This window comes from Chiloscyllium plagiosum, unplaced genomic scaffold (assembly GCF_037043375.1).
Source record: "Chiloscyllium plagiosum isolate Xiang-an unplaced genomic scaffold, Cpla_swu_hap1 HiC_scaffold_14, whole genome shotgun sequence".
NCBI classification, from domain to species: Eukaryota; Metazoa; Chordata; class Chondrichthyes; order Orectolobiformes; family Hemiscylliidae; genus Chiloscyllium; species Chiloscyllium plagiosum.
In genome coordinates, this window is record NW_028270152.1 from 67,459,653 (window position 1) to 67,477,685 (window position 18,033).

Genomic DNA, 18,033 nt, shown 5'->3' on the forward strand with positions numbered 1-18,033 from the left:
TGTCCTTTGGCAGAGCAATATTTGGTTTCTGTTTACTTTTCCATTTTCTTCTCCGGCAGTCAAAACTCGGCTCTGAAAATGTTCTCGAGTGCTTTGTGACTTAACTAGGTTTCTCTAAATCGTTCAAAATTTAAAAGTGGTGCTTTGTTCAACCACAAAACAAAAGAGTCAAGAATGCTGCATCCTTTTAGTAGTGTTCTTCCTATCTGCTGCTTTTCTGAAGCTTGAATTCTCTCACCTCTGTTGCTCAAATCATGGAATCCTTACAGTGCAGAAAGAGGCTGTTCAGCCCATTGGGTCTGCGCCAGCCCTCTGAAAAGCATCCCAGCTGGACCTAATACTCCACCTCCATAACACTTGATTTGCAAACTCCTGAACGTTCGAGAATGTTTACTGATAAATTAATGCAATAGTGAGAACCTGTGAATTAAATTGAGAAATGCAAAGAAGTGAATTGATGTATTCAGAGATACTGATGCAACATCAAATAAATAAATTAACAAACAAATTTGCTTAAAATCAATGTGGGCGCCAGTGAGTACAGCAATAGGAACAACACAAAAACAAGTAATGGAGCAGTGGTAGAGCAAATTTACTAATCGACCACACAAAATGAACAATGAACAATGAATTCAGTGAGCTGTAATTAGACTATCAACTCAATAAATGAATGGACAACAGACACACCAACGAGTAAATTGAAGGAGCGATGATCATCATGAATTAATACATTCTTTGTCAAAGAAATTTTGTGCTATGTTCACACTGATATTCCTCAGCTCATCTTTATCAACTGGCAAACATAATGAAAAACAATATGCTGAACACTTCTATCATTCCCAAGATACGTAAGCAGTTAATATATACTCATGTAGTGAGTGAAAAAAATCTTCGAGGAGGACTGCAGATGCTGGAGATCAGAGCTGAAAATGTGTTGCTGGAAAAGCGCAGCAGGTCAGGCAGCATCCAAGGAACAGGAGAATCGATGTTTCGGGCATAAGCCCTTCCTGAAGAAGGGCTTATGCCCGAAATGTCGATTCTCTTCCTTGGATGCTGCCTGACCTGCTGCCCTTTTCCAGCAACACATTTTCAGCTCATGTAGTGAGTGGTTTGTTTTGTTTGATAACACGTGCAGGAGCACTGGAACCTTTACATCAAAGTTACCATAGAAATGTACATACGTGTTGCATAATGAGATTAAGTATTTCAAACATATTACTTACATAAAACGATAATCCCACCACAAAGCAAATGTTTCTCTGATAACAGGGGAAATATATGGGTCTGACTTAGGAATCTCCACAGGAATTATTCGAGTCAGGGCTTTTAGTATTGATGCAGCAACAGAAGTTGTGAGGACTGAAGGTCCAAATCAAACAAGTGTGATCTAGGAAAGCTATAGAAGTTCTTATATCACCCTGATAAAGCTGAGACTTGGATGCACCTTAGATTGATTGGTAGCTTGAAGTAGGGAAAGTTTGGAAAACAGGCAAGAAAGCCTTTGACCAAACATTTAATAATTTAATACATGGCTTGTTGTTCAATACTGCTGTGAACTGGCATGCTTTGCTATGTTGAAGGTGCTATGTAAATACAAGCATCCTACCTGAAAATCGCCTCCTCAGTCCTCCTTTATTTTTCCCTGTTAAAAGTAGATCTGTCTTATTCCTTTCTGCCTTAGATATACATCAGTCTCTCATTTAATACATCAATGCTTTTTGTGATTGTCATTCCCTGTGGGTGTTCCACATTCTTCATCACTTATATAAAAGCATTCCACCTAAACTCCTTATTTGATCTTTTAATGGGATCTTACAGTTGTATTTACTGTCTATCCCTGTCTACCCCATTCTGGACTTGCCCACATGCGGAAAAAGTGTTTGTCTGCATTCACCTCCTTCTATGCTTCTTTCAAACTACTTATTTGCACCTAGATCCCTGGGTTACACACTCAGCAGTGCCTAAGCATATGACTGAGCTCCCCTACATACTAAACTGCAAAAGACCTCTTGGGTCCGTCAAGCCTCCCCCTAAAGCATGATAGCTGGCCAGCATCTTCCGTACTGTGCACTACCACTACCTCTCCCATCTCTCATTCTGCAGCACCTTAGGGTGATTGAAGGGGGGGGGGGGGGAAGCAGTGGGCGGAAGAGGCAATAAAACCACAGTCCTGTTGAGGGGTAAAAAAATCTCTAAAATTTCTCTCTAAACCAGTCCAAGTAATCACTTGGACCGTGTGAAAAGAAAGAAAGAACCTTGCATTTATTTAATGCCTTTTGCAATGTCAGGATATCCTAAGGTGGTTTACAGGCATTGAAGTACTTTTGAAATGTACTTGCTGTTGTCACGTAGGAAATACGGCAGCCAAGTTGTGAACAGCAAACTCCCACAGGTTGCAATGTGATAACGGTTGGATAATAATTTTATTTGTATGAGATGTTAATTGAGAAATAAATTATTGGCCAGGGCATGAGAGAGAACTCTTTTTACTCTTCTTTGTAAATGTATCAGAGAGAGTTTTTACATCTGCCTCCATCTTAACATCTCTTTGAAAGGTGATCCCTCAGACAGCTTGGTGCTTTCGTTGTGCTGTGTTAATGTGAGCATCTCTTTTGTGCTCACGTCTCAGATGGAAATCAAACACACAACCCTCTGACCCTGGTGAGAGTGAGAGTCTTATCAACTGCAGCAGATCTGACAAAAGTTGCGGTCTCAGTTCGGAACTAGTACAACTCTCTCTTCAAGGCATGCAGAGAGACAGCATTTACCACACTAAGCTAGTAATACACTTGGAAGGCTCACCAATCTCTGGGAAAAGATGAAGTGTATAGCGTGCAATGTATTTTTATGCATGTTTCATTTGACTTGTGTTTTGTGCTTCTTTCCAGTGTTTATTCAAATAATCTATTGATAGGGAGACTACCCAACTACTTAATTATTGCAGAGATTTCTCCCAAATCTGTGCTGCTCTGAAGTAAATCAACCAACCTCCTTAAACCAATTTGCTTAGCTGAAGTTTTTTTTTAAATTAGAGAGCTGAATCATTTCCATTGTCACTATGCTGCCAGTATGTGTGTCTGGAATGGAAAACAGGAGCAAAAATACACCAAGTACTCTGGAAAAGGTTTGACCATTGATCTGGATAATGATAGATTGATACCTTTTGACTAGTTCTATTTGTGCACCCTAATACTTTGATAGCTTTAGATACAGTTTCTCTACTGTGATGATGGACTTTCAGTGAAATTTTTATTTTAAACGCTTTTCTATGGACAACTGTGGTCAGATCAGAATTGCTTCCTAAATCCAACAGAATTGCCACCAGGATTGTGAAGCAGCCATCAACATCCAGGTCAACCTGGAATTGTGTGCTTCCTATGTCTACATGCCTTCTTTGACTGAGACAATGTTGCACAGAAAGATATCGCCAAATCTTTCCAGCATCAGTGCCACGAAAAGCTGATGAAGTTCCAAACTCAGCGAGAATGGAACAATACCCTCAAAGCAAGTGAGGTGTGCCCTTCATCTGAAGAAGACAGTGAACTAGTCACTGCTGGAGCTATGCAAACTGGCTTCTGATAAGGCCAACCATCATATGTGTGACTGTGGAAACTGACGACTTGGATGAGTAAGTCCAGGCTATCAAGAAGCTTGGCAATTTCATCACCAACCTGTTCCTTTTAGGAGCTCCCCAGAATCGCATGGCCAAGTACCTGTTTGATAAGCATGTTCTGGGAGAAAAGCACTTAAAAGATCCACTACTTGGAAATCATTGTGCTTCTATTTCTTAACAGTTCATCTGCAATTAATTTTTTTTTTACAAAAAGTGAACGTTTGTCTACTTTCTTTTAACAGAGTCAGGTTTTTGGTGCTGTCTTTCTATATAGGGTCTTAACTTTGAAAGTTGAGTTTATAAATGGAAAAATGAAGATAAATATGCTGGGGGTTGGGGAATAAAAGTTGCAGTGAAACTTTCTATCAAGTGGACAAATTGTGAAACTGTATATGGCAAAGCTGCTGATTCTCTTAAGTACATAAAAGTTATCAAGTGTTAATTACCCTTCAGTGATCTGTATATGACAGCACCAATATTATTTTCTCTCAGCCTCCTTCACTTTTATTCCTTGCAAATGGTATTTTATGTTCAACACATGATGCTGCATTTATTCAAATTAAGCACTTTTTGTTTTATAGACCTGTCGCTTGCTGCATCTGAATCTTTCGTATTGGATTGCAGTCCTCTACAATTTTAACCCTTGCACAGTTTTTGGTGTCATCTGCAGAATTACTTGAATAACTTTAAATGCCACTGTCCAAATTCTTAGTAAGACCGTAAAGTGTACTGGGGCCCAGTCTCCAGGTTGAACAGCACCCATTAGCTACAAAGTCTTTTCCTTCAACATTGGAATCCATTCTTAATCCAGCATTTCAAGTTCTTCCTGATGCCATTTGATTCTAAGTAAGTGGGTCACTAATACCAGCGCTTCACCGGAGGCTAGGCCACTGTTGGAATATTACGTGCAATTCTGGTCTCCTTCCTATCAAAAAGATTTTGTGAAACTTTGAAGGGTTCAGAAAAGATTTACAAGAATGTTGCCAGGGTTGGAGGATTTGAGCTACAGGGAGAGGCTGAACAGGCTGGGGCTGTTTTCCCTGGAGCATTGGAGGCTGAGGGGTGACCTTATAGAGGTTTACAAACTTATGAGGGTCATGGGTAGGGTAAATAGGCAAAGTCTTTTCCCTGGGGTCGGGGAGTCCAGAACTAGAGAGCATAGGGTAAGAGGGGAAAGATATAAAAGAGACCTAAGAGGCAACTTTTTCATGCAGAAGGGGTACGTGTATGGAATGAGCTGCCAGAGGAAGTGGTGGAGGCTGGTACAATTGCAACATTTAAAAGGCATTTGGATGGGTATATGAATAGGAAGGGTTTGGAGGGATATGGGCCAGGTGCTGGCAGGTGGGACTAGATTGGGAGGAGATATCTGGTCGGCATGGACGGGTTGGATCGAAGGGTCTGTTTCCATGCTGTACATCTCTATGACTCTCTGACTCTATGCTGTCACCTAGTATGGTGACGAAACATCTGAAAACGAACTTTCCAGCTCAGCGAGCAAACTTACATCCAGATTGTATGTAGTATATGCCATATATATATATTTGATATATGCAAAATAATTCTATTATCAAGATGCATCTACTTATGTACCTTGAATATCTATTTTATGTGTAAATGTATCCTGGGCTATCAAATTAGAGAAATAGGATGAGGGGTTACCATATAGAGGTTTATAAAATCACGAGGGACAGGATAGGGTGAATAGCCAAGGTCTTTTTCCTAGGGTGGGGGAACCTAACACTAGAGGGCATAGGTTTAAGGTGAGAAGGGAAAGATTTAAGAAGGATCTGAGGGCAATTTTTTGAACGCAAAGGGTGGTGCTTGTATGGAATGAGCTACCAGAGGAAGTGGTGGAGGCTGGTACAATTACAACATTTACATGGAACAGTACAGCCCAGTACAGGCCCTTTGGCCCTCGATGTTTGTGCCGGCCTTCTATCCAACTCTAAGATCAGACTAACCCACATATGCTTCATTGTACTATCTTCCATATGCCTATCCAAGAGTCACTTCAATGTCCCTAATGTCTCTGACTCTACTAGCACTGCTGGCAGTGCATTCCAAGCACCCACCACTCTCTGTGCAAAGAACCTACCTCTGACATCTCCCCGAAACCTTCCTCCAATTACCTTAGAAATTATGCCCTCTTGTGATAGACATTGGCTAACCATTCTATCTATGTCTATCAACATCTTGTCCACCTCTATTAAGTCATCCTTCTTCGCTCCAGTGAGAAAAGCCCTCAGTTCCTCAACCTTTCTTCATAAGACATGCCCTCCAGTCCAAGCAGCATCCTGGTAAATCTCCTTTGCATCCTTTCTAACACTTTCCCATCTTTCCTATAATGAGACCACCAGAACTGAACACAAGGTGTACGAATAGGAAAGGTTTAGAGGGATATGGGCCAAATACTGGCAAATGGGACTAGGTCAGATTGAGATGTCTGATTGGTATGGACATGTCGGACCAAAAGGTCTGTTTCCGTGCTGTATGAATCTATGACTCAAATTTAGGGCAAATTAATGTGACAACATAATAGAAGCATGGCTTTACAGTTTGCAGAAAAGCATAACTATAATCACTGGATTTTAAATTCCAAAGAAAATCACAATATTCCTCTGATACTTTGTAATGTAATTGACGTTTCTCACAACTGATAACAGTTAGTGCATTGAAAGTTGCAAAGCATAGGATAGTATCGTCTAACCCTTGCACAATTCAATTGGAGATGAGTTAGTGCAGCCTATGTTGTAACAGCCATGCTTAAATGCCCCCATTTAAAAATCAGCAGATGCCTATGTGTGAGTGGTGATAGAATGGGATGCTAAAAAGGTTTAGTCCCATCAACTCTCCTAAAAAACCATCTCATTGATTCTATCATTTTCATTCATTCAAACTGTTTATTTGTTATTCTGTTCGTATACCATCAATACTGTCCAAATTTGTTTGGTCTAGAAGGCATGTAAAGAGTTAATTTACTACATTTTGTAAAATCTGTTTGGTTTGAAAACTGAAGTTATGTAAGAAAATAACTGTAGTCAAATTCATCACACTTCCTCCACAGGACCCATGACACCAGTGGTGTTTCTGAATTTCTGAAGTGTATGAGGGGAATGATGTTTGAACAATTTGCCACAAGTGTGTGCCTTCACAGCTCTGTTATTCTAATCATAACATTCCACAGATTTATTAGTCATATTTGCGAGCACTTGCAGAAAATTGAAGCATTTCTTTGTATTTTCCTGTGTTGATCAATTTCTGTTGTCTATTCCGAGGGGATGTGAATGGAAAAGGCAGATGAGGTGAGGTAATTATGTTTCTTTGTCCCCATTTTCTAGATTGCTCCCTTTGTGTGCGGAAGTTCTTATTGTACAAAACACAGTGTCCGCTCTGTTGTGTGGTAAGTAAAGCATTGGCGGGTCTGAATCAATCTGGAGTACGGAATGAGGAAATAAAATGATATGTGGGGACTTTTCATTAAAAATTGAACTTCGTATTTTTCCAGTTTAGTGACCTCGGCCATTCCATCTCTGGGTAGTTTATGACCTCACCTAAGTTGCATATGTGACTGCTAAGGACATTGAAGTCTTTGTCAGTTGAATATACCCATGTTCGGATTAGAGTGCTCACAATTATGATCCAGTCCTGTTCTTTAAACTAAACGAAACTTCTACTTGTGTAGGGCATGGAAGGACAAAATAAGACACCAGAGAAGGGTGAAATTGCTGGCTCCAAAGAGCTTTTCTGTGCTTCTACGTATAACAAGCGTCTTTTCAAATAGATGTTTTTTTCTTACAATTCACTGTCCAAGGACATTTCAACCGTGAACGAAACTGAGGAGGAGAAGGAAGTCAGCTCGAAGATGAACGGAAGATGCAGCGAAAGGAGAAAAACAAGAATTTTAGGACAATGAGAATAATAAGAAAATGTAGGAATGTAGATTTAAGAAATCGAGAGTGAGAACTGAGGGAATTGTAAAGTACACAAAAGAAATGTCAATCAAGGCAAGGGAGATAGAAAATGAGAAAATGAGTTGTGTGACATTTGGTTGACATTACTTTAGGAACCTTGTATATTGTGTAATTAATAGTGCATTCTTTGCAGTGCTTTTGGTAGTTGGTACTATCAGAAAGGAGCATGAATGTTTTGAGTAAGTGGCAATATTTGCGGGTATCTCTGATGCACTAATTTATAAAACATTGTACTATTGTGCGATGTGGCAGGACTGCTGCATGGTGACGGGCATTGTCTTTTGGGAGAGTGCTCAATCTGAGAATCTATCCACCCTGTTCAGTTGTATATTAAAGATCTGACCACACTAGTTCTAAAATCCACAACCAGTGGAAACAGTTTATCTTTATCTACCCTGTCTTTTCCTAAATGTATCTTTGGTTGACATGATGTGATGAGTGAAGTCCTGTAGGGGGTCTGTGCAGGGGCCTCAGTGTCTTACAATTTGCATCAATGACTGAGATGATGGGAGTGAAGGGGTGGTGCCACATTTGCAGATGGCAAGCCAGTATAGGCATGAAGTATGTTATGAAGAAGACATAAGGACATTAGATAGGTAAAGATAGGTTGGGTGAGTGGCCAAAAGTCTGGCGGATGGAGTCTGGGAAAGTGTGGGAAAGTGTAAAATTGTTCACTTTTCACTGGAAGAATAAAAAAACGCAGAGAGATGGTAAAGGTGTGGAGGGATTTGACGCATGACTCAAAAAAGGACCCTATGCAGATAAAGCATGAAGGCTAATAGATACTTTCCTTTATTGCAACAGGAATTGAATGCAAAAGTAAGGATGTTATGCTTCGGTAAGACAGGATATAAATGAGACCACAACTCGACTACTGTGTGCAATTTTGGATTCCTTATTGAAGGAAGAATGGAAACACGTTGGAGGTGGTTCAGAGAGGGTTTCCTAGATTGATACTATGAATGAGTCAGTTGTCTTATAAAGATAGATTGGACAGGTTGGGCTTGTCTCCATTGGAGTTTAGTAGATGAGGAGAGACTTGATTGAAGTTTATAAGATCCTGAGTGTTGTTGACAGGCTGGACATGGAAAGGATGTTTCTTGTGGGTCACAACAGGGGGCTCCAGTTTTAAAATAGGGCTCACCCTTTTGAAGACAGAGATAAGTTGTTTTTTTTCTCTTACCCTGGTTGTTGAACGCTATCTTAGAAGGTGGTAGAGGAGGGTCACTGAATAATTTTAAGTCAGAGGTGGATAGATCCAGGGTCATTGGACCGAAACATTAACTCTATTTTGTCTGCACAGATGCTGCCAGACCTGCTGACTTTTTGCAGCGATTCTGCCGTTTGTTTCTGGTTTCCAACATCGCAGTTGTTTGGGATATTTTTTGCTCTGTTTTGTTGATTGTTAAGTAGGAGAATCCGGAGTTACCTGGGTTGGGAATGTGGATGATGGAGAGGGATTTTAAAGAGGAGTCTGAGTCCCGTGTTCAGCGGCACAAATCAATATTTATATCAATGCATTGTGGGAGAGGTCTCTGGAACACTTTCCCTTTCCCAGTAAAGCACAGGATATTTATACATACTGCATTACAATGGTAAGAGGTAACATTGACATCAGTGCTTGCCACATCCCCTATGACCTGCACATCCATACATAATTATGGATAACTTCAAGGTCCAGCTTATCCAATCATCTCGTGATATTTGCCAGACACACGCTCACCTGTCCTTGGGCTCTTACAATACATTTTATTGACCATTTCGAACACTGACTGTCAGGCCACTTTCCAGACATTTGCCAGCTACTCGCTGGTACCCTTATGAAGATTTTCCAACCGTGTTTGTTGAAACCAGTCTCTGTCCATTTCTATAGAAATGTAACTACATTTAAGCTACAAATATTGTACAAATATGTGTCTACTCTAATATGAAATTATGATTATTTAAAAGGCATCATTTAAAGTAGGTCAGGCTTTTCCTTTCTATTTTATATAAAAATAAGAAATTCCACATCAGTCAGTCTCCATCTGAGCTGCCTTATCAGAGCCTGACTGTCTGCATTATAGCCCCATCTTACTAAGATTCAGAGGCATTTTGTTGTCTGGCTGTGAAGGCCATGACTTGAGCTACATGAAATGCCGCAGCAGCAGCTGAACATTTGTATCAGTTTAAAAAAAACACGCAGCCATTTTGTCACATTCCGCCATGGGCAGCTACACCACTGGAATATAAAACAGATCAGCCATGATCTTATTGAATGGCAGAGCAGGCTAAAGGGCTGGACAGTCTACTTCTGCTCCTATTTCACGTGTATGAGGTTTTCCACTGCTTCACATTTGTTTGTGGTTCGAGAGAGAGAGAAAGATGTTGTGATGTGTGGAAATCACTTCTTTCCTAAAATCAAAGGCTGCAGCTCAATGTAGGCTCTTGTGTAACTTCTGTTCACGAGCCAAGCAGACCCTGTCTCCAGGAGCCTGGCTTTTTTCAGGCTAGTGGAGATGTTCGCCCACGTTTCATTTTCCTTTTCTTTCCTTAGTTTTGGGTACCTGACTCTGCTCAATGAATCATGACAAAACAACATCACTAATCACAGGACAACAGTGGGGCAATTACACCTTAGCAACTCCATACCTTTCTATCTTAATGATTCTACACACCGGGAAGAAAATTTCAAGTTGCTCAGAAACCATTCTCTTGCTCCAATAAGTGTATCACAAATGTGTAAAGAAGCAGGCCGTTCAGCCCGTCATGTCCACCCTGACTGACCAAAATGCATCCTACCCAAACCGACCATCCTACACTCTTCCATGGCTAATCCACCTAGCCTGCAAATTAATAGACAATAGGTGCAGGAGTAGGCCATTCTGCCCTTCGAGCCTGCACCACCATTCAATATGATCATGGCTGATCTTCCTTAATCAGTATCCTTGATTCCACTATCCTTGAGAGCTCTATTCAACTCTTTCTTAAATTAATCCAGAGACTGGGCCTCCACTGCCTTCTGGGACAGAGCATTCCATGCAGCCACCACTCTCTGGGTGAAGAAGTTTCTCCTCGTCTCTGTCCTGAATGGTCTACCCCATATTTTTAAGCTGTGTCCTCTGGTTTGGCACTCACCCATCAGCGGAAACATGTTTCCTGCCTCCAGAGTGTCCAATCCTTTAATAATCTTATATGTCTCAATCAGATCCCCCCTCAGTCTTCTAAACTCAAGCGTATACAAGCCCAGTCGCTCCAGTCTTTCAGTATAAGGTAGTCCTGCCATCCCAGGAATTGACCTCGTGAACCTATGCTGCACTCCCTCAATAGCCAGAATGTCTTTCCTCAAATTTGGAGACCAGAACTGCACACAATACTCCAGATGTGGTCTCACCAGGGCCCTGTACAGCTGCAGAAGAACCTCTTTGCTTCTATACTCGATCCCTCTTGTTATGAAGGCCAGCATGCTATTAGCCTTCTTCACTATCTGCTGTACCTGCATGCTTACCTTCATTGACTGGTGTACAAGAACACCCAGATCTCTTTTTACTGCCCCTTTACCTAAATTGATTTCATTTAGGTAGTAATCTGCCTTCCTGTTCTTGCCGCCAAAGTGGATAACCATACATTTATCCACATTAAACTGCATCTGCCATGCATCTGACCACTCACCTAACCTGTCCAGGTCACCCTGTAATCTCCTAACGTCCTCCTCACATTTCACCCTGCCACCTAGCTTAGTATCATCAGCAAATTTGCTAAAGTTATTACTAATACCACCTTCTATATCATTAATATATATTGTAAAAAGCTGCGGTCCCAGCACTGATCCCTGCGGTACTCCACTGGTCACTCCCTGCCATTCCGAAATGGAGCTGTTTACCGCTACTCTTTGTTTCCTGTCAGCCAACCAACTTTCAATCCAAGTTAGTATTTTGCCCTCAATACCATGTGCCCTAATTTTGCTCACTAACCTCCTATGTGGGACTTTATCAAAAGCTTTCTGAAAGTCCAGGTACACTACATCCACTGAATCTCCCTTATCCATGTTCAGAGTTACATCCTCAAAAAATTCCAGAAGATTAGTCAAGCATGATTTCCCCTTCATAAATCCATGCTGACTCTGACCTATCCTGTTACTACTATCCAGATGTGCTGTAATTTCATCCTTTATAATAGACTCCAGCATCTTTCCCACCACTGAGGTCAGACTAACTGGTCTATAATTTCTTGCTTTCTCTCTCCCACCTTTCTTAAAAAGTGGTACAACATTAACCACCCTCCAATCTGCAGGAACTGATCCCGAATCTATCGAACTCTGGAAAATAATCACCAACGCATCCATGATTTCTCGAGCCACCTCCTTCATTATCCTGGGATGTAGACCATCAGGCCCCGGGGACTTATCAACCTTCAGACCTAACAGTCTCTCCAACACCATTTCCTGGCAAATATAAATTCCCTTCAGTTCAGCTCCTTCAGCCACTGTTACCTCAGGGAGATTGCTCGTGTCTTCCCCAGTGAACACAGATCTGAAGTACCAATTCAATGCTTCTGCCATTTCTTTGTTCCCCATAATATTTTCCCCTGTTTCTGTCTTCAAGGGCCCAATTTTAGTCTTAACCATTTTTTTGCCTTTCACATACCTAAAAAAGCTTTTACTATCCTCCTTTATATTTTTGGCCAGTTTACCTTCGTACCTCATTTTTTCTCTGCCTATTTCCTTCTTAGTAATCCTCTGTTGTTCTTTAAAAGCTTCCCAGTCCTCCGTTTTCCCACTTATCTTTGCTATGTTATACTTTTTCTCTTTTAACTTTATATGTTTCTTAACTTCCCTCGTCAGCCAGGCCACCCATGTCTCCTCCTAGGATCTTTCTTCCTTTTTGGAATGAACTGATCCTGCATCTTCTGCATTATACACAGAAATATCTGCCATTGTTCCTCCACTGTCATCCCTGCTAAGGTATTGCACCATTGAACTTTGGCCAGCTCCTCCTTCATAGCTCCATAGTTCCCATTATTCAACTGAAATATTGTCACTTCCGATTGTACCCTCTCCCTCTCAAATTGCAGATTGAAGCTTATTGTATTATGGTCACTACTTCCCAATGGCACTTTCACTTCGAGGTCCCTGATCAATTCTGGTTCATTGCACAATACCAGATCCAGAATTGCCTTCTCCCTGGTAGGCTCCAGCACCAGCTGTTCTAATAATCCATCTAAGAGGCAATCCATAACGTCTCTTTCTTGAGGTCCAATACCATCCTGATTCTCCCAGTCTACCTGCACGTTGAAATCCCCCATAACAACTGTAGTAACATCTTTGCGACAGGCCAATTTCAGCTCCTGAATCAACTTACATCCGACATCCAGACTACTGTTTGGAGGCCTGTGGATAACTCCCATGAGGGTCTTTTTACCCTTAAAATTTCTTAGCTCTATCCATACTGACTCTACATCCCCTGATTCTAGGTCCCCCCGTGCAAGGGACTGAATATCATCCCTTACCAACATGGCCACCCCACCCCTGTGCCCATCAGTCTGTCCTTACGATAGCATGTGTAGCCATGAATAGTCATTTCCCAGGCCCTGTCCACCTGAAGCCACGTCTCAGTTATCCCCACAATATCGTATCTGTCAATTTCCAAAAGAGCCTCAAGCTCATCCATCTTATTTCTAATGTTTCGTGCATTCATGTATAGTATTTTTAATTTGTTACTGCCCTCGCCCTTCCCATCAACTCCTATTTCACTCAACCTTGCAGCATGATCCCTTTTTTTTGAGTTTTCCACGTAGCCTGAACATCTTTGGACTATGGGAGGAAACCGGAGCACCCAGAGGAAACCCACGTAGACAAAGGGAGAATGTGCAAACTCCACACAGACAGTCAGCCAATGCTGGAATCAAATCCGGGTTGCTGGCGCTGGATGGCAGCCGTGCTCATGGATTATGGCCAATGGGTTAAGCGCCATTTAGACTCAGAAAAATAGTTGTGCATTTGTAGACTATATAGACTGATTGTCTCCGCACAAGTGCTGGAGTAGGATCTGAATTGTCAACCTATTGACTAACATGAAAGAACATCCAAGAGAAGCACTATAGGCGTCATGAAATAGAATGTTCTCGTAGTGCTCCTGTATGAAACCAGATGTCCACTATCTGGTTTGCCTATTTGCTATAACGACCAAATTCAATGTGGAACTAGCTCAGACCTAAGTGGTCCAAAGCATAGGAATGTTATGGTCCCCAATGCATATCACTCAGTATTGCAATGCACATTTGAACTAAGAATCCTTTTAGTGTTGCTTGTTTCCTTGCTTCCATATTGTTTGAAATGCCATCAACTTCTAGAGCCTCATTTGTAATTGTTCTTCTCTTCTCCCTATCCCCCCACAAAAAAAAACAAACCTGCAGCCTGTGACAGAACCGGAACTACGCAATAACAGAATATTGGATGAAGTGGTGAAATGTTTTCGTTCTGCAAGGTACTGCATTTTTTTTGTTTGTGGAATGTCTTCTCTTTTCATTTCCTTGGAGTGGTCTGTTGTTTTCTGAAGTGTTTGATTAGTTTTATACTGATTATTATTGTTTTCTCATGATGAATGGAATTTACTTTTGACTGGTGTTACAGTATGTATATATGTCTAGGAGTGTGTATGAGTTGAGACACTTAACCTTTGCTCTGCTGATCTAAGTTTGTCCCATCTTTTTTATTCTTACCTCCCATTCCTGAAGGTAGTGGCTGTTGTTGGAGTATAGTTCCACTGGAGGACTTTCTTTTGCTACCTTAATGAAATGATTGTCCTTTTTCTATAAACTTAAAGGTTCAGTTCGAGACTCATCACAGCTTATTGAAAACAACAAATGCTGGAGATCACATCGGGTCAGACAGCATCCATGGCGAGAGAGCAAGCTAACATTAACGTTTCGAGCCTAGATGACTCTTCACCAGAGCTGAAGTGAAGCTCTGATGTTAGCTTGCTCTCTCACCATGGATGCTGTCTGACACGATGTGGTTTCCAGCACCTGTTGTTTTCATACAGATTCCAATATCTGTGGTATTTTGTTCCTTCATCACAGCTTAGCATCATGTTGGGATCTGCCTCCTTCTTCCTCTCAATAATTGTTGGACAGTTGTCAGTAATAGGAAGTTAAATTGTTCATTTACACCCCAGGGCAACCGAGACTTACTGGAAGTAGCACTCCTACCTCCCTGGCTAAGTTGGCCTCACACAGCATGCATTGAGAATTGAACTTCATCTCCTGTTGAGTGACTGAATCTTAGGGAGATCTTGTTACATATTTTTAAAAGAAACACTGAGCCTGTATTTATGAGGTGGCTTTTCATGCCCTCAGAATGTCCCTACACACTTTACAACCAGTAAAATACTTTATGAATGCTGTAATTTGTAAAGTAAATAGTGCAGTAGTCATTTTGCACGCCCTCAAACAGCAGTGAAATAATTACCTGATGATAAGGTTAGCATAACATTAGTTGAGGGATACATCTTGATTTAGATTGCAAGAAGAACTTCCCCTTGTTTTAATCTGTTACATCCACCTGAGATGATATGGGCACCTTGGATTAACATCTTATTGGAAACATTTTTCATAATTAATACTTCCCTGAGCACTACACTGAAGAGGTCACCCAAATTAATTGCTGAAATCTTTAGAGTGGTAATTTTGAGCTAATAACCTACAGCCTCAGGTGAGAATTATACTATTAAGCCAACTTTTTGTTGGAACTCTTTCTGATAATCAGTTTGGCAGCAGTGAATGACAGATGATTCAACACTGAGCATCAACCTATGCAACTCCATTGCTGCCAGTTGCTGGTGCAATAGTGTGGCCTCCACAGTATCTCTACAAAACTCAACCCTTCCTTACTATCTCAGAGACAGGAGGATGTGGAGCATGGAGTACAATTGCAAATGTTGTCAGAAGTGTTTGTCTCTTCATTATTTAGCAATTTGTGAATTTGAAAAAGTGAGTGATCCTGATGTGGGGAATTTACAAAAGCATTGACCTGTTTGTCAGTCACACCAGTGTTGAGGAATTGACTTCTGTCTCCTCATTTAAAAAAGAGGCTGTTGAACCTGTCATGATCCTCTGAGTTGATGGTAAATCTGCAATGAGTTTGTATTTAGATAGATGCAAAAGGTGTTAGTGAATGGTAGTGGTAGGAAAATGGGTACCAATACTTGCTAACAGATGGTTCCATGGATATCCATGAGGTGGCAGTACCTGACTTTTCTTTACATGCCTTGTTAGTCTTTTGAATTTCAGCAGGTTATTTGACTATGAAGGGTATTACTCCCAAGCTTGATCCTTGGCTTTGTCTATGCATGCTCATAGTTCACTCCTCACCCAAATGCAAAGTGCTGAAGGCAGTTGTATCATATGGCGAGGTTAGCTGCTGACCTTCTGACCTGTATGATGCAGTACAACCTGACACAGGATATTTATTTGTTGATCCAGTGGAAGTTAGATTCAGAAGTGGCTAATAGCAGAGGTATTGGTCTCAGAAATGTCCTGAACCTGACGGAAGAATTAGATTAGATTAGATTAGATTAGATTACAGTGTGGAAACAGGCCCCTCGGCCCAACAAGTCCACACCGACCCGCCGAAGCGAAACCCACCCATACCCCTACATTTACCCCTTACCTAGCACTACGGGCAATTTAGTGTGGCCAATGTGCTGGTAATAAGCCTCACTGTTCCATGGGTCATCTCAAGTGTATAAATTACCAGCTGAATCACAATGATGGCTAATCTACTTAACCGTGACAACTATCTAAGGTGAAACTGGGTGGTTAGCACTGCTGCCTCACAGTGCCAGGGACCTGGATTTGGTTCCACCCTCAGGTGACTGTCTGTGTGGAGTTTTCACATTCTCTCCGTGTCTGCAAAGGTTTCCTCCGGCTGTTCTAGTTTCCTCCTACAGTCCAAAACTGTGCAGCTGTGGATTTGCCATTCTAAATCATCCCAAAGTTTCCAGAGATATGTAGGTTAGGTGGGTTAGCCATCGGAAATGCGGAGTTACGGGAATAGGGTGGGGTCTGGGTCTGGGGTGGGATGCTTTTTAGAGGGTGCATACTCAATGGGCCAAGTGACGTCTTTCCACACTGTAGGGATTCCAAAAAAGATACTCCTACCAGGTTTCATCAGTAAGCAAACATAAAAGATTATTTATTATACTCAAGCTTATCCTTTAACAAGTGACAGAATAGATTATTAGCTACTACTGTGCCAATTTAAATCATATCTCCTTTAAATCCAAACATGTGCACATTCATTCACAAATAGGATAGACGAGACATAGTTCTGCAGAAATAGCATTAGGAGAAAACATAGGCAACAAGGAACAAACTCTGTGGATCAAAATGTGACTGAAGGATGAAGTGTCTTTCTCTATGTTTTTGGTGTTGACATCAACCACAGAAGATCCTTATTTTGGTAGCTGGTCAGATGGACTTAGGTCTTTGTTTGGGTTACAAGTGCTTTTTTTTCCCCAGTGTTTTTGAGTGTTGGTTCTCTTGCATCACGGATGGGCAGAGACAGAGACCTGTCTTGGCTTGCCAGTTTTCTAGAGGGCTGAGTGCAAACGCCCCATGGGTGTGTGACATGAACTTAAAACAAATTCAAAAGATGTTGCTACGCAATTTTTCAACCCAAAATCACTTGATGCCTCCTTGTCACACCAAAGTATCAAATTCACCTTCTCCAAATGATTTCCTGTAACTAATAAAGAGAACGCTGCGCACAGTTCCAGTTTTAACCTGTACGTTGAAAAATAAACAAGTTAATTCTGTACAACAAGCATCCAAACTTCTATTTTCCAGTTTATATTCTTAATACCTGTATAAAATAATGAAGGGCTTATGCCCATAGTGTCGACTCTGCTCCTCGGATGCTGCCTGACCTGCTGTGCTTTTCCATCTCCGCCCTTTTTGACTCTCCAGCCCTCACTTTCTCCTAAGTATAAGATAGGTAGTCCTTGCCACGATTTGCCTTTTCTCAGTCTCTCTTCTCCAGATTCTTTTCCCTTCCTCTCATGGCCCTTCCTTCTTCTGTTTTCATCCATAATCAAAAAATACTGAAAAATAAAAAGGTATCGTTTTTATATTTCCCATAAACTGACACACTGCACCTAGAAGTTGTAGCAGTGCTTAATGATAAGAAAATCTGTTGATTTTTTTTTGTTTTCTTGAAGATCAGGGTTTTCTGAAATGATACCAGTATGATTTTCAAAACATGCTGCTCTTCTCCAAGGTTAAGGGTGTTTCCTAAATTTGTGTTCCTCCCCCTCCACCTCCCCCTGAGAGTGATAATTCATTAAAGGAAGGGAGCATCTGGAAGTTTGAGTAGTTGTACAGTCCTGTGAAGCTCTTGGAATAGGGTAGCTGTATAGCGTAATGCTCTGAGAATGGAAGGATATAAAGTGAACTAGATTACTTTCGAGT

General features: G+C 41.2%; 1 protein-coding gene across 2 annotated transcripts in view; it reads left to right on the top strand.

The window, feature by feature from the left end:
* The window catches only part of rad18 (RAD18 E3 ubiquitin protein ligase), a 287,902-nt gene that overhangs the window by 43,947 nt on the left and 225,922 nt on the right, over positions 1 to 18,033 (top strand). For both annotated transcript variants that reach the window (XM_087994505.1, XM_087994506.1), the window contains exons 3-4: positions 6,955 to 7,016; positions 13,981 to 14,051. In XM_087994505.1, coding sequence (XP_087850631.1) covers positions 6,955 to 7,016; positions 13,981 to 14,051 — 133 coding nt within the window. The remainder of the gene's footprint in view (positions 1 to 6,954; positions 7,017 to 13,980; positions 14,052 to 18,033) is intronic.